Source organism: Tasmannia lanceolata, unplaced genomic scaffold (assembly GCF_043159265.1).
Source record: "Tasmannia lanceolata isolate RefF3 unplaced genomic scaffold, GAP_Taslan_0.1 ptg000016l, whole genome shotgun sequence".
Taxonomy (NCBI): Eukaryota; Viridiplantae; Streptophyta; class Magnoliopsida; order Canellales; family Winteraceae; genus Tasmannia; species Tasmannia lanceolata.
Window position 1 is genome coordinate 10,710,145 of NW_027518693.1, and position 16,384 is coordinate 10,726,528.

Genomic DNA, 16,384 nt, shown 5'->3' on the forward strand with positions numbered 1-16,384 from the left:
CATGTGTTTGTTCACCAGAACTTAGACACCCATTAGGCATGTCACTTATAACCTAGTTTTGCTTAGGCGACACTTATTTCATTTCTTTTTATGTGTGATTATAATTCATCTCCGAGACATGCATGATTAGATAGACGTCTTCTCGGAGATATTGATTCTCATTTCATATGACTTTTGCTCAAAACTCTTCAAAATCATTAAATAAATGGCATAAGAGACCAGGTGTTTACACTTGGGCGGATGAGGTGCTCTTTAGACCTTCCAAATTCGTAACCAGGCACGAACCCTCTTTTTATAATCTCTGGTTATCCGTTGCAACAGAGCATAGTATGGGATCCAGGGCCCATTTGCCTTTTTCCTTGGATGGCGACTCTTCTTTGTTTAAGGTACGCCTCGAATCTGGGCTAGTCCCCGAATCGAGAGGTATCTCACCTTTTATATCGCCACTCATACTGTGAGAGGCATTTCTTCTTTCGAGAGTTCCTTGGTAGAGCTCTCCATTCACGTGGATGATCCATAGAGACCAGTGTGGGGCCCGTCCCCCGCCCCTCTCTCGGATCGGGGTCCACAGGCTGGCGACTCTGCTGGGGAGTTCTTGGAACATTGCCTAACTCTGTTAAAATGCCATTTGTTATTAATTTTGAAGAATTTTGAGCTAAAATCATTATAAATTGGAATTCAATCGCTTAGAATCCAGGGGCACCAAATAGGTGTTTAAAACAAGGGATTCACACACTGCACAGCATACATCATTTTGTTCTTTATTTTCTTTTATTGATTTTATTATAATTGGCTCCACGGGATAGAAACAATGCGTGCCACATGGGATGTCATTACCCTGTTGGTGCTGTTGTATCTATTTCCAAGCTATGCGCTCGTGCTGCACCCGTAAACACTCGGTGCACTTGTGTTTACAGCAGCCGATGAGCAATGAAGCATACTATGTATAGCACACGGTGCACTTGTGTTATACATACTAAGTATGGATCATATGCATAGTACCTGATTGAGTCCGGAGCTCTACTTTCCTTTTACATATATTATGTACATGAGTATATTTGCTACCCTAGTAAAAACCCAATTAGGACTTGCTTGTACCTATATATGTATTTTGTTCATATAGGAGCGAACATGTGTTACTTACACATGTTGGAACCTAGATTTATGAACCTTGTCCTGTGTATAGATTATTGTAACTCACCTTATGTGGTTACAATGCGGTCATAGTACACTCACATGTCTGTCTTGAGTCAAGTATCTTGACTCTGTTTGGATATATTTAGGGCTGGTGCCCCTGGTTAGGATATATATGTGTATCTATATATATGTATATTTTGATTGTTAGATTAGGGTTCTCCTCTCTCCCTTTAGTTAGGGATCCTTATTCATTTCAGTGGGTTATCTCCACTTATTATCCAGTCTCAGATCTAGTCTATGACTCTTATTTGTCCATTATCATCGTCATGATCTGTTATTTGATCTTTCGGTTATTGGATTAAACCCCGTGTCACATCGTTTTTAGCTATGGTCGAGTTTTCACCATGTTATCTTTTTCTAGTGACACTGTCATTTTGAGGTGTTGGTATTCTTTTCAAGAGTGCTGCACTACTGTTTCTTTTTACCCATATACCCTTTGTAGCACCGTTATGCTGTCAAATTTTACCTAGAACCTTTTGTGGATAGAGTTAGATAACCATGAGCTTATCTTATCATTGCCTCATGAGTTTACTTTACCCTGACCTCCCGGTATAGCCGTTATGCTGCCGGATTTTATCCAAATCATTTTGAGCATGACTGCTAGTCCTTAGAGTCGGTTTGCATTGTTTCGATTCCCATTTTCAGTATCAGTTAGCTTAAAAGTTCACTCTTAATGGGAATCTCTGATTTGATCAATTGCGTTCGCGTTCTTTCGTCAGTGACCCATACATGTCATTGTTGGTCATAATCTATTTTATTATCCTTTTTTGGAGGATAACCATTCTTGTGTTGTATCATAGATTCAATTTGTGCATATATTTGTTGTCTACTTGTTTCGTTTTGAGATCTGGCCGATGGCTTCTTTGTTATCCTCATGACCATGATCTATCATCTTGATCTCCTTGATCGTAAAGTTAATATTCATCGCCAGATTTAGATCCAGCCTATGACCTACTTCTGTCATTCCATGACTGTGTTCTATTTTCTGATCTGTTGATCATTCTGATCATAGATGAAAAATCCATTGTCACCAATCGTATCCTTCCTATATAAATGATTGTCAAATTATTCTTATCATTTGCAAGGTCCTTCTTATTCCTTCATAATCTCTATCTTATCTGAATGTCAGGTTCAATCATGTCGAATAATATGTTGAAGATTTGGATAAGTGAAGTCATCAGAACCCTTCCGCGTGAGCATGAGCGAAGCATGATCGATCGGTTCATAAGCACGTTCAATTACTTGAGCGTATCTGGTATAAATTGGAAATTTCTTCAGGCAGTTGCAAAGCTTTGGGATCCCATTCTTCATGTGTTTCGATTCGGTTCCTTTGAACTTTGCCCAATCTTTGAAGATTGGTGCGCCTTGCTAGAGATCACATCTGAGGGACTCTGGATTCAACCTGCAAACATAAACTTTTCTAATTCCCTTTTTGCGGGTTATTCAAAAATGATATCGTTGATGCCTTACCTTGCTTCAAAGGCACGCATGTAGAGGTCCATATCCTTATTGAAATTTTTTCTAAAAACACTGACCCTACTAACTCCCGTTTCCAAAGCTGTCGGCGTAGTGCCTTAATCTTTGGAGTTTTTGCTCGCCATATCATTCGTGGCGACCCCCGTGTTGCCCCATTGGCTTTGCTGGGCATAGTAGACCAGATTAACAAAGGAAGAAATCCTATTCCTACTATGTTAGCAGAAACTATCTTAGGATTAGATCGTATTGATCCTTCAAAAGTCCAAAATAGTTTCTATGGGTGTGCTAAACTGCTTTATTTGTGGCTTTGTGAAAAGCTTACTATTCTTAAGCCACAAAACTCCATTAAGTATACCCTTAGGGATCATTCGTCATGGCAATCAATGGCCAACCAACCCCAATCCATTGACGAATGGCACCATTGGTTGCAGCATGTAGACCATGACCAACTTCACATGGTGAGTCATTCATGCCTTCAGGTCATTACTAGTACTTACCCATATTCCTTTGTATATCTTATGGGTTTGGAAAAATCAACCTTCTACGCACCCATGCGTTTGCTTTACCAGATTACGGGAAAGCCATATCCTCCCAGAATCGTAACTCCTCCTCTTTGCGAGAAACTTACTCCTGATCTCATCCAGTCTATTGTAACTGCCTGGAGAAACAAAGTCATCAGTCAGAGATTTGCTCTATCGTCTAAGATCGAGCGGAATGATTTTTCAGAAGAACCTGAGGGAAAGAGAGCCCGTATCGAAAGACCTTGAAGACCCTATCATATTTTTTGTCGTATTGATTTCTTCAATTACCATTTGTTTATCTAATTGAAATCAAAGACTGATGTTTTCATCAATTGTAATCCCAAATTTCTTATCAATGAAAGTGTGTTTTCTGTTTCTCTTGTCATTATTTGGTGAGAATAGTTTATCTCAATTATCAAATTTTTAATCTAGTGTTCATATTTCTTCTCAGGATTCTTGACTGAGCAACCATTGCTCCAAAGAAAATTACCTTTCCAAAACCAACCTGGTCCCGTCAGTCTTCTGATTCCAGGCTGAGTAGACAATCTTTGTCGCCTGTTTCATTTACTTCTCCAGCATTACCTGTGTCTCATTTTCAAGAAATACTCTCGCCCATCCAACCCACCCCAGTCTCAATGGCAGATCCCGCTAATCCTATGATAGCTATCCAAGAGATGTTAATAGGCCTTACTCGTGACATGGCAAGTATGAAGGAAGAAATGACTCACATGAAGACCCAGATTAGTGATAAGGCTTCTGCTTCAACAGGAGGACCAACGTTTCATCAACCTCCTCGTGTTGCATCTCCAGAGTTGAATAGACCCACTATCTCGCCATTAGAAGTTGATATGGATGATGGACAATACGCTGAAGAGTATTGTATCCCTAGGATCAATAAGGAGAAAGAAATGTATGAGAAATTTGAGAGAGAGATGTCTAAGAAGTTCGGGAAGTTGGCTCAAGAGATGGAGCACATGAAAGTCCAGGGACCGAAAAAATTTGACGTCTCCGAATTGATGATGTCCTCTGCAGTGGTTTTACCACATAATTTCAAAGTCCCAGATTACGATAAGTATGACGGGACTGGATGTCCTCGGAACCATGTAAGGTGGTTTATTATCCTCTCACAGCAATATGGCCTGAATCATGAACAGATGGCCCAGCTATTTCCTATTTCTCTGATAGGGATAGCAAAGAAATGGTTCCTAAGACTGAAACCAGATGAGGTCAGGACCATGGAAGATATCTCTGACCAGCTTATTGAACAATTTTCAATGGAGGAGGGGATAGAGGTCACAAAGAGGGACCTCAAACAGTTGAAGCAAGGTCCTCAAGAGACCTTTACCTCATTTATCAGGCGCTGGAGGCGCAAATCTGCTCAGTTAAATCAAAGGTTATCAGAAAAGGATCAGATAAAGTTGGTGGTCAAGAGTCTGTCCACTCAATATTTCCATTTCATGGCGCCCCAGCATTATCCTAATTTCGATCATTTGATTCAGACGGGAACCCAAACTGAGGATGCCATCGGCAAAGGTCTAAGGGCTAGACCATCGTCATCCGAAGTCAGAGAGGGCAAGCGGCCAATGGTTATACAGAAAGAGGTGAATAGTGTGAACTATGTCAGACCAGTGGCAAGAGCAGTAACTGAGGTGTCAAGACCGGCAGAGAGACAGGCGCCTAAGCAATTTGATCCGCTTCCTTATCCCTACCCTGTTATTTTGAAGAAACTAATTAGGGATAAGAAGATAAAGCTTCCTGATATCAGGCCCGTACCAGATCCATTGCCTAAATATTGGAGATTAGATCAATACTGTGAATATCATCGGAATTCGGGTCATTTGACAGAAAGATGCCTGGCTTTGAAGTATGCTATTCAAAAAATGATAGATAATAAAGATTTGGAAGTGGAGCGACCAAGTACTACTCAAAACCCCCTCCCAAATCATCGTGCTATTCCTCCGCCTGTCGTCAATGCTATTTTTGTCAATGAACCTCTTCTTGACCCTTCAAATCTCATTTGTGCTATAACATCCGATAAACCCTATGTGCTGAGGTTGGATGATGAGGAGATCGAAGAATTGGCGAGGGAAAAGCCTTATGTCCTTTCCCTGGCTGATGATGATTTTGCAGAGTCTTCTTCTAGATCTTATATACTTCATTGTGAAGATGTTGAAGAAGAGCAGAGGAACAAAACACCATATGTACTGAGAATCGAGGATGATGATTTGTTGTTCCTTGATGACCAATGTGATGAGCTTCAGCACGTCACAAGGGGTGGTCGTGTATTCAAGCCTCCAGAGTTGAGTGCAGAGAATCCAGCAGAAATAGCAAGGGCTGCAGGAAATCCGAGGTTGAATAGGCCCGTTACAGAAGAGGAGGATGATAATCTGTTAAAACAGTTGAGGAAGACCCAAGCGAATATTTCCATATGGGGCCTACTTATGTCTTCTTCCAAGCACAGGAAAGTAATACTCAAGGAGTTAAATGCTGCACAAGTATCTATTGATGTTACACCTGATGAGTTGGTGAGCCTGGTCACTCCAGCCAGAACATCTAAGGTTTTATCCTTCACAGATGAAGACCTTCCCCCTGAGGGTAAAGACCATACTAAACCTCTCAAAATCACTTTAATTTGTAATAAGAAGAAAGTTCCTGAGGTATTAGTAGACAATGGGTCTGCTCTGAATGTTTGCCCATTGAGCACGGCAACTACCCTTGGATTCGGACCGGAGAATTTTGTCCCCTCTGAGCAAGGCATTCTAGCATACGATGGAACCCGTCGTGATGTCATCGGGACTTTGGTCACCGAAATCCAAATAGGCGGTGAGGAATTTGAAATAGAATTCCAAGTCCTTGATATCAAAGCATCCTTCTTGTTGCTGCTTGGTCGCCCATGGTTGCACAGGGTTGGGGTCATACCATCCACGCTGCATCAGAAGTTGAAATTTGTTCGAAATAACAGGGTGGTTACTGTGAAAGGCGACCCTGATTTGGAAATAGGCCAAATTTCCCAGGAGTTGGTTGTTGGCAAAGCAGATGATATAAGTTTAACTGGCTTTTCTCTGGAAGTGACTGCTATCACTATGGAAGAGGCGATGAATGAAGAGATCTTCTTCCTAAGTAGTACCAATTCCAAAGTTGTCAAGATAATTCGCAAGCAAGGATATATGCCTGGTGCCGGGTTGGGCAAATATCATCAAGGTATTATTGAGTTCCCAATGCTCAAGACCTTCAATGGCTTGTTTGGGTTAGGATACGAACCCACCAAGAAGGAGATCATAGAGATGAAGCGCTACATGTTGAAGTGGGCCGAGTGTCGTCGCCGTGGCTTAGACTTGCCTATGGGACCTCTGAATTTGACAATGAATGGTCATTTTCGCAAGGAGGGAGCATATGTTCCATTCTGTGGTTTCGCTGAGGCTTGGGTTGATGAGTCGACTGGGCAAAGGTTGCCAGGGTTTGAAATTTTCTTTGACCTCGAGTTACCAAAAAATGAGTTAGTAAGTGTACAGATCGCAGAGATAGAGTCAGAGACAGATTGGGCTGACTGTATGGTGCCAGAATTTCTGAACTCACTTTTTGAAGACGGGTCACAGATGGTAGCTGTTATTGACAAGAGCACAGTAATTCTGAACCCAGCACATCTTATCACCTCGGCGGAGGGACCTTTGACTAACTGGACCTCTCAGGTCCTACCTCAGGTTATCTTTCAGTATGGTCATACTTCTTCGAAAGAGTTAGTAAGGTCTAAGTATGAGTCTGTTTCCGAGTCAGATACAGAGTCTGTCATTTCTAACTCTTCTTTTGATGCAGGTACTGTAGAGGTCAAGTCAACCCTTGGAGTCGATGATGTGTCTCTTGCTAGTGAGGTCGAGTTTGAAGATATTTTTACTGATGTACTTGATGCTTCTCATGTACATATTTCTGAGTATGTTGACACTGATGTCAACATGTCTGTTTCTAAGTTTGTAAATACAATTCCAGAGTCTGTAAAGCCTGATGTGGGCTATTCATCATCTGATGTATTCAATTCATCTTTCAATGAAATAAAGGACTCTTCATTGTACTTTCCTGTTTCAATTTCTTCTACTGAATCTGCTTTAAAACCTGATAATAATAATAATAATCAAGACTCCCCCTCTGATGAGGATGCCTACGAACCTCCCCTTGAAATCAAACATCTGATTCAACAGGAGGGGAGTCGCCGAGCAAAACCACTCGAAGAGGAAGTTGAAACCGTGAATATAGGTGATGAAACTTTGATTCGAGAAATAAAGATTGGCAAAACTTTATCTCCTGAAGAGCGCGAAGAATTAATCGCCTTACTTAAAGAGTTCAAGGAGGTTTTCGCTTGGTCTTACGATGACATGCCGGGATTGAATGAGGAGATTGTTCAGCATCGATTACCATTAATCCCTGGCATCAAGCCAAAGAAGCAGAAACTCCGAAAACTCAAGACAGAATGGGAGTTGAAAGTTTATGAAGAAGTCAAGAAACTTCTGGAGGTGAAATTCATCCAAGTGGTTGAATACCCCGAATGGCTCGCTAATGTAGTACCAGTACCCAAAAAGGATGGGAAAGTTCGAATGTGCGTTGATTTTCGGGACCTGAACAAAGCAAGTCCAAAAGATGATTTCCCATTGCCAAACATTGATCTCTTGGTAGATAATACTGCTGGACATGCTCTCTTATCCTTTATGGATGGGTTCTCGGGATATAACCAGATCAAGATGGCACCTGAGGACATGATGAAAACAGCATTCATTACTCAGTGGGGTACATACTGCTACAGAGTAATGCCGTTTGGTTTAAAGAATGCTGGTGCCACTTACCAGAGAGCTGCAACTACTCTTCTTCATGATATGATTCACAAAGAAGTCGAAGTCTATGTAGATGACATGATCGTTAAAGCAAAGACTAGACCAGAGCATACAGTTGCCTTGAGAAAATTCTTTGAGAGAATCAGGAAATATCAGCTTCGCCTGAATCCAAACAAGTGTGTATTTGGAGTTACATCAGGAAAACTCCTTGGATTTATGGTCAGTGAAAGGGAAATTGAGGTGGATCCTCAAAAGATCAAGGCAATCCAGGAAATGGAACCGCCTAAGACAGAAAAGCAGATCAGAGGTTTTCTTGGGAAAGTTCAATACTTGAGAAGGTTCATATCTCATTTGACTATGACATGTGAACCAATTTTCAAGCTTTTGAAGAAGAATTCTTCGAAGAAGTGGAATGATGAATGTCAGGAAGCGTTTGAAAAGGTTAAGCAATGTTTATCTTTGCCTCCTGTTCTATCACCCGTCATTCAGGGTCAACCCTTGTTGATGTATTTGTCGATTACAAACACTGCAATGGGTTGTATGCTTGCTCAGAAAGATCCAGAGTCTAAGCGAGAAAAGCCTATCTATTATATCAGTAAGAAGATGTTGGAATATGAGATAAAGTACTCTGTTTTGGAGAAAACTTGTCTAGCATTGGTTTGGGCTACTCAAAGGCTTAGACACTATTTGTTGTCAAACAAGGTTCTTTTACTTTCACGGATGGATCCGTTGAAGTACTTGTTTGAGAAACCCGCCCTTACTGGAAGAACCGCAAGGTGGTTGTTATTGTTATCTGAGTTTGACATCATTTATGTCACTCAGAAGTCCATCAAAGGACGGGTTATAGCTGAGCAGCTGGCTGATTCTCCTACAGAGGAGAATGTTTTCCTGAAAACTGAGTTTCCTGATGAAGAAATAATGGATATTGAAGAAGAAACTCCAAGTACCAAATGGTTGATGTATTTTGACGGAGCAGTCAATAACCAAGGTCGAGGAGTGGGTGCAGTGTTGATATCTCCAAAGAAAGAGTATATCCCTTTATCCATTAAGTTGCAGTTTGAGTGCACGAACAACATGGCAGAATATGAAGCTTGTATAGCAGGACTCGAGGCAGCTTTAGCTCTTCAAGTTCAAGATATAGATGTGTTTGGGGACTCAATGCTCATTATTTGTCAAACCAATGGGCAATGGAAGACTCGGGAGGATAAATTGATCCCTTATAACGCATATTTGGAATCTCTGGTTAAAAAATTCAAGAATATCACTTTTACTCACTTGTCTAGAACCAGGAACCATTTTGCTGATGCTTTAGCAACTTTGGCTTCGATGCTAGACATCTCTGCAACTATGGAGGTTCAGCCGTTAGCTGTCAGATTGCAGTGGGCTCCTGCGCATGTGAATGCGATAGAAATATTGGCAAGATGTCCGGATGGGAAACCCTGGTATACGGATATCAAGAACTTCATTTCTGGCAAGGGTCACCCTCCTGACGCTTCAAGCAAAGAGAGGAAAACTCTTCAGAGGCTAGCTACCAATTTCATCATTTGTGGTGAAGAGCTGTATAGGCGATCTTTTGACGGAATCCAACTCTTATGTGTTGATGAAGACAAAGCTGTGGAGCTTATTGAACAGACTCATGAGGGAGTTTGTGGACCGCATATGAATGGCAAGATGTTATCTAGAAAAATTTTAAGACTTGGATTTTATTGGCTCACAATGGAAGCAGATTGCTTTGCCTTTGTGAAGAAATGCCATAAGTGCCAAGTTTATGCAAATCTTATTCATGTTCCTCCGTCAGAATTGCATTCTTTGACTTCGCCGTGGCCATTTTCAGTATGGGGGATTGATATCATTGGAAAAGTTTATCCGAGGTCTTCAAGCGGGCATGAGTACATTTTAGTCGCGATTGACTATTTTACGAAATGGATTGAAGCTGCTTCGTACGCTTCCATCACTTCGAATACAGTTGCGAAGTTTATCCGCACCAACATTATTTGCAGATACGGAATACCTCATGAGTTGATTTCAGATAATGGGTCGCAATTCAAGAAAGAGGTGTTACACCTGTGTGAAGAATTCAAGATAAGACACCACAAGTCATCTCCTTACAGACCTCAAACAAATGGTGCTGTAGAGGCAGCGAACAAGAATATCAAAGTCATTATCAGTAAGATGACTGAGACTTATAAAGACTGGTCGAATAAACTCCCTTATGCCTTGTGGGCTTATCGGACATCGATCAGATCCTCTACAGGTGTAACTCCATATTCTCTAGTGTATGGAATGGAAGCAGTCCTCCCTGTTGAAGTGAGAATCCCGTCCCTAAGAGTTATGATGGAAGCGAATCTGTCAGAGTCTGAGTGGGCAAGAGCTAGACATCAGGAATTGCAGATGATTGACGAAAAGAGGTTGAGAGCCTTGTATCACATCCAAGGGTATCAAAGGAGAATCGAAAGAGCCTTTAACAAGAAGGTCAAGGTTCGAGATTTGAAGCCAGGAGATATCGTCTTAAAGTCCTATAGGGCACCAGTATTTGATCCTCGAGGGAAATTCAGGCCAAATTGGTCTGGTCCTTACATCGTCGATGAGGTCCTGCCTGGAAAAGCCGTAAGACTCCTCGATGAAAGTGGAGAAAAATTAAATGAACCTACGAACCTGGATCAATTAAAGAAGTATTATGCTTAATTACACCAGAAAGCCATCTTTGATCGATTTGAGCTTTGAGCCAACAACCTATATGTTTAAAACCATTTGCAAACCCTTTGGGCCAATAAAAAATAATACTCCATTTCTTTGACAAACTCAAACCAGGGGCATTTTTTATGACTTGCGTCATAAAAGATATTGAACTTGAACTACATTATGACCTGATCCCTTTTTAAGGGTATATAGGTAGCCTGATTAATTCAGGATCGGTCATATCTTTCGTAACATTTTGAAAATAAAAATTTTTGAAACCCCAAATGGGCGAACTACGCAAACCTGATTCCCATTTCTTCAGGGATACGTAGGCAGTCTGGAAGGTCCAGATTCGGTTTAAAATACATGCAATCAAACCAAGGTTTATCCTGCTTGAATCTAAGCCTACCTTAAAGTCTTTCTGGTGTATTTTAGGCCCAGGATTGTAGAGAAACAGAAAGAAAGAAAAATGATGGAGTCTTAGACCCGCTAGACTGAAAACCCGCAAGGGCGGTCTAGGCAAAAGTTAGGGTCATTCACCCGCTGAGCTGGAAACCCGAAAGGGCGGCTTAGGCAAAAATCAGGGTGCTGAGCCTGCTGGATGGAAAATCTGCAAGGGCAGACAGTCCAGGCAAAATATAAGGCATACGGTCCGCCAAATCGAAAACCTAGAAAGGCGATTTGGTCATGGCAGTGACTTCATGCAGAGAGGACAGAGCTTTGAAGAGCCAGTTAGACTTTCATTTTCTTTGGCATCATTCTAATGTTTGAGTAAGCACCAGCAAAGCTTCCTTTGGTACTTTATGAGTTAAGGAGATTGAAACTAAGCAATCTAAAGGGATAATAACCATAACAGAAATACCGAAAAAGGAATGAAACACCTTTAAACACGGTAACCAAAAGAATCTAAGAGTGGTAGACTTTTACCATCTTGAAATATTTTATCAGGCTAAGAAGCAGATTCGGTCTCTCTTAGTGTTCATGTCTTGTGTTTTTGTCAAAATCCTCGTTTGTCGTTTGTCAAAGTCTTTATTTTGTCGAGTTGAGGTCAAATTTTGAGGTCTTGTTTAGTCAATGTCCTCCCAAAGCCGGGGTGGTAAAAGGGAGGGAAAGAAGAGAATCCGTGCCTCTTGTTTATAATGTAAAGCAAAGCAGAATTCAGAATGTGGCAGGCTCTTAAAACCCGTCTGAAGTATCAGTGGTTGGCAGAAATGAAGAAAGTTTCTGAGCAAAACCAGTTTCTTGTACATGAGAAAATTTTGTAAATCCAAGTGTTCATGAGAAAAACTTTGTAATCCCAAGAGTTTATTAATGAAAGCTTTCTGTTTATCCTTTTGATCCCTTTATTGTTGCTCTCCAATGAATTTTGTCATGGAAATAATCATACTAGGGGCATCTTTTATGACTTGCGTCATAAAAGATATCAATCAAACAATGATATTTGAGATGGCAATTCTCATCAAATAAAGAATAGAGGAACTTGAATACATTCTTCTGGTTCAAGCTCTTCAATCAAATTGTTTTCTTTCTGAGTCAAGTTTTCAGAAAATCTTTACTCCCAGCGGAGTCTAGAATTCATTCCTGCAATTTTCAAAATTCCAGCAGACTTCTTTTCCATTATTTTAATGATCAATACTCGAAAATTTCTTCATCCTTGCTTGAGTTTTCTCTTCAGCACAGATCGTGCATTTTCAATCATTCTCAGGCAGAAATGATTTATTCATCTGGTGAAATCGATCAAAGTTGGTCGTTTCTTCAATCATTTCAATGAATTTTATTTTTGCCAATGGCTCCGTGATTTGGAGTTTGGCATTTTTTCTTTTATCATCTTATAAATGTTTGCCAATGGCTCCGTAATTTAGAGATTGGACTTTTCTTTTATCATTTGAAAGATTTAAAAATGTGTTTTCGTCAATGGCTCCGTGATTTGGAGTTTGGCATTTTCTTATATCATTTTGTAAATGTTTTCGCCAATGGCTCCGTGATTTGGAGATTGGTCTTTTCTTTCACCATTTGAAAGGTTTTAAAAAAAAAAATGTGTCTTTGCCAATGGCTCCGTGATTTGGAGATTGGTAGTTTCTTTCACTATTTGAAAGGTTTAAAAAAAAATATTTTTGCCAATGGCTCCGTGATTTGGAGTTTGGCATTTTCTTATATCATTTTGTAAATGTTTTCGCCAATGGCTCCGTGATTTGGAGATTGGTCTTTTCTTTCACCATTTGAAAGGTTTAAAAAAAAAAATGTGTCTTTGCCAATGGCTCCGTGATTTGGAGATTGGTAGTTTCTTTCACTATTTGAAAGGTTTAAAAAAAAATATTTTTGCCAATGGCTCCGTGATTTGGAGTTTGGTTCTTTTCTCTCACCATTTGAAAATGATTTCTTCTTAAAGGAATTTCCAGTGAAGCAGCTCCGTATGTTTGGAGTCTGGGATTTTCTTTACTCATGAAGAGTTTTTAGAAGTAAGAAACTACCAGTGAAATTGAGCTCCGTATATTTGGAGTCTGGTCTTTTCTTCTTCGCCCGTGACATTTAGCAGTGAAATGCCAAATTTTGGCCTGTCTAATTGTCACTTCGCAATGTACCGCTACCTAACGAGTTAGGAGTCAGGTATATCTGCGTGGATTTATATGGAACCCTTTTCGCCGGACCATATCAATCTTGGATGACCCGCTACCTTGAAAGAGAGGAGTCAGGATTATCTGGATGGCTAAACAGACGAATTTTCAGCAATGGTCTGTGTAGTTATCGCCCTTCTGTTTTGAGCTAGTTTTGACAACTGACCAAGCAATATTTGGTCTGGTCGTTAAGACTTGCTCATTTCTTTTTAATGATACCATTTTGGCAATTGACTGAGCGATATTTGGTCTGATTGTCAGCAAAAATCTTTATTCATCGATACAAGTATGTGTTCGCAGTACAATTCTATTGTTTGAATGATTCGTTTTGTGTTTTACCAAAATTTTAGTTTAAAAAAAGAAAAGAAAAGAAAAGAGAGAAGTGTTTTGTGCTCATTTGTTCTCAAAAGGGTCTTTGTTGACCGATATGGTTTATCGAGTTCAGGATTGGAGAACGACTATCTCATTTTTTTTAGAAGTCGAGAGTCGGTGAGAGACTATCTCCCAATGTTTGAAGATTTTGAGCCTTGTTGCAAGATCATTTTGTTGTTTTAACTTTCTGAATATCATTTTAAAATAAAAACCCAAAAATTTGCTTTACTTTGCTTTCGGGTCGGCCAAAATGTGTTGTCTGTTCAGCTTTGGCAATCGCGCGACAAGCACGCTCTGCCAAAGAGGGGCATCTGTAGACACCCCATTTTGACCGTGCCCTAAGCCCTTCAATTTTGAGCAGAACCCGACCAAATCAAACCAATAGGGTCCCAAGCTTCACCCTAGTCTGGATTAGGGTCTCTCCTAACCCCCTGCAAAATTTCATTAAGATCGGAGCTCATTTGCCTAGCAAAAAGGCTGAGAGAGTGTGTATAGTGCAATGAAGGGTGGCCCACTAAATTTTCATTTTCCCTTAAAATCCTTGTATTTTAAGAAAAATCCAAGTTAAATCAAGCCCCTAAATACCCATGAATACATATTTAGAAGCCTCGAGACTTCAGAAAAGCCCCTGCAAAATCTCATAAAAATCCGATGAAAAATTTCAAAAAAAGACAAGCGGAGTTTGTGCTGTTATCAAAAAGTATAGGGGGTGAATTAGCCTGGTAAAATCGCGCATGTGTGCGCATATCAAATGAGTGCCAATATCATTTTAAAAAAAAAAAAAACTATAAATACCAGTGTAAACCTTCATTTTCGAGATCTGGAAATTTTCCTGAAATTTTTAGTGAGAGAGACGCTGAGGAGAGAAGAAGCAGATCTCGTCCAAACCTTTTCCGATCGTTCTCCGGTCTAACTCCGGCCAAAATCCGGTCATTTCTCTGGTCAGCCATACTCTTTCTTCTTCCCTTCACCTAAACCTCCATCTCTGTCATCTTTTTTCCCCTATTTTTCTCCTCAAACCCTAACTCACCTTCCTCTTCTCCGGTAATATCCGATCTGAAACTAGCCAATTTTCAGCCGGAATAATCATCATTCATTTCGGATTGCCTGCTACATTCTTACCTCAATGTTATTTCAATGATTTTCTATACATCTCTTGTTCAAACCCTATTTTCTAACACTAAAACCCTAACTCCGATCATTCTCCGATCTAATCCAAATACCGACGACTGCATCCATGGCCGACGAATTGGAGCTCCGGTTAGAGCCATTACCTCATAGATCTGTGTTTAAACTGTTTCAAACCCTAAACCCTAGATCCTCACTCTAAAAAAATTCTAGATCTACCTTCTGAAATCCTAGAAAAATCCTAACTCTTCTTTGTTTGGTGGCTTATCGGAATCCGGTCATTTTCCGATCATCTTTGGTTTTGTCTTCTATTTTCGGCCATCACAAGTTCAGCCACCTCCATTGCATTATTTTTATTTTTTATGGTTGTATAACATAGCAGAGAAAGGGGAAATTTGCAGAGATCAATTGCTTCAGCTCCCCTTGAATCTGCCCATTTCTATATTCTCCGGTGGCCCATCTGAATCCGGTGGATTGTCTTAGATTCCAGGCGTTTCTTCAAACTTCAGCCGGTGGAAATCTCAGTCTAATCATTTCAAGCGAGCTATAAGGTTATTCTCGATTTATTTTTTCTTAAAATAAAAAAAGGGGAATTAATTTTTTTTTTTTTTTTTTTTTTCTTTCTTCCTCTCTTTCTTCTTCTTAAATATTGTTTGATTATGTTAATTTGTGATGATCTGTTCCAGATGTTCATTTGATAGAGTAGTGATGTGGTTTTGTTTAAAATCAATAGAAATTTTAAATGACTTGAGATAGTTTTTGTTTTGATTGTTATTTGACAGTGTAGAGCTCCATTTCTGCTTAAAATCTGTCATAATCTTGCTAAGATCTGTAGTTGCTTGACTATTTGATTATCATTTGAAAGCATAACAGTTGTGTTTTAGTAGATTTTTTTTTTATAGCTTGGAGTGATTTTTATTAGAAGTAATTCAAAGCTTTCACAAGGATTTTGTTAAGAGGGTTAAAATGAGAGTGTACAGGTGCTAATTTTAATGGGAGAATACAGGAAATACATGTTAACACTCTCATTCTTGGTGAGCACATTTCTAGTATGATTGTCATGTGTGTCTTGTTGATTGGTTCAAATGAGTTTTTATCATTTAAAAAATACTGAGCATACACCTCAGATGACGATTATCATTGCTTTATTTTTCTTTTTGATTCTCTTGATGTTTATGTAGCCGTATGCCATTAATTATACTAATCCAATGTATTTCTTTAAATCACATGTTTGTTCATGTCTAAACCGTGATTGCTATGTGACTCTGTTCAATTTGTTTACATATTAATTGGGTAGCTAAGAGAGTCATTTGAAGATCATGAAAATTTTAGTGAGTTTCTATTCATAGGTTACGTTGGTTAAAACAATATCTTAAAATTCTCTGTGTTGCAATAAGACTGGCAGTGATATATTTCTTCTTATGGACTATACTTTTAAGTTTAGATTTGAAGTGGAGTATGTCAAAAGGGGTATAAATTTTAGATGTTAAGTGAAAATATTATAACCTTGGGTAATGATCACATCTCCTGGTGATTATTGGTAGTAGATTTACCCGTTTTGACGATTGTACTTCTA

The 16,384-nt window shown here is 39.7% G+C and overlaps 1 protein-coding gene across 1 annotated transcript; it reads left to right on the forward strand.

The window, feature by feature from the left end:
- The first annotated feature begins 3,829 nt into the window (after positions 1 to 3,829).
- On the forward strand, positions 3,830 to 15,506 carry LOC143847878 (uncharacterized). The gene is made up of 6 exons (XM_077356671.1): positions 3,830 to 4,509; positions 4,552 to 6,911; positions 7,008 to 7,216; positions 8,837 to 9,002; positions 9,096 to 9,658; positions 15,495 to 15,506. Exons 1-6 carry the CDS (start codon positions 3,830 to 3,832, stop codon positions 15,504 to 15,506), a joined length of 3,990 nt encoding a protein of 1,329 aa, XP_077212786.1.
- The last annotated feature ends 878 nt before the right edge of the window (positions 15,507 to 16,384 follow it).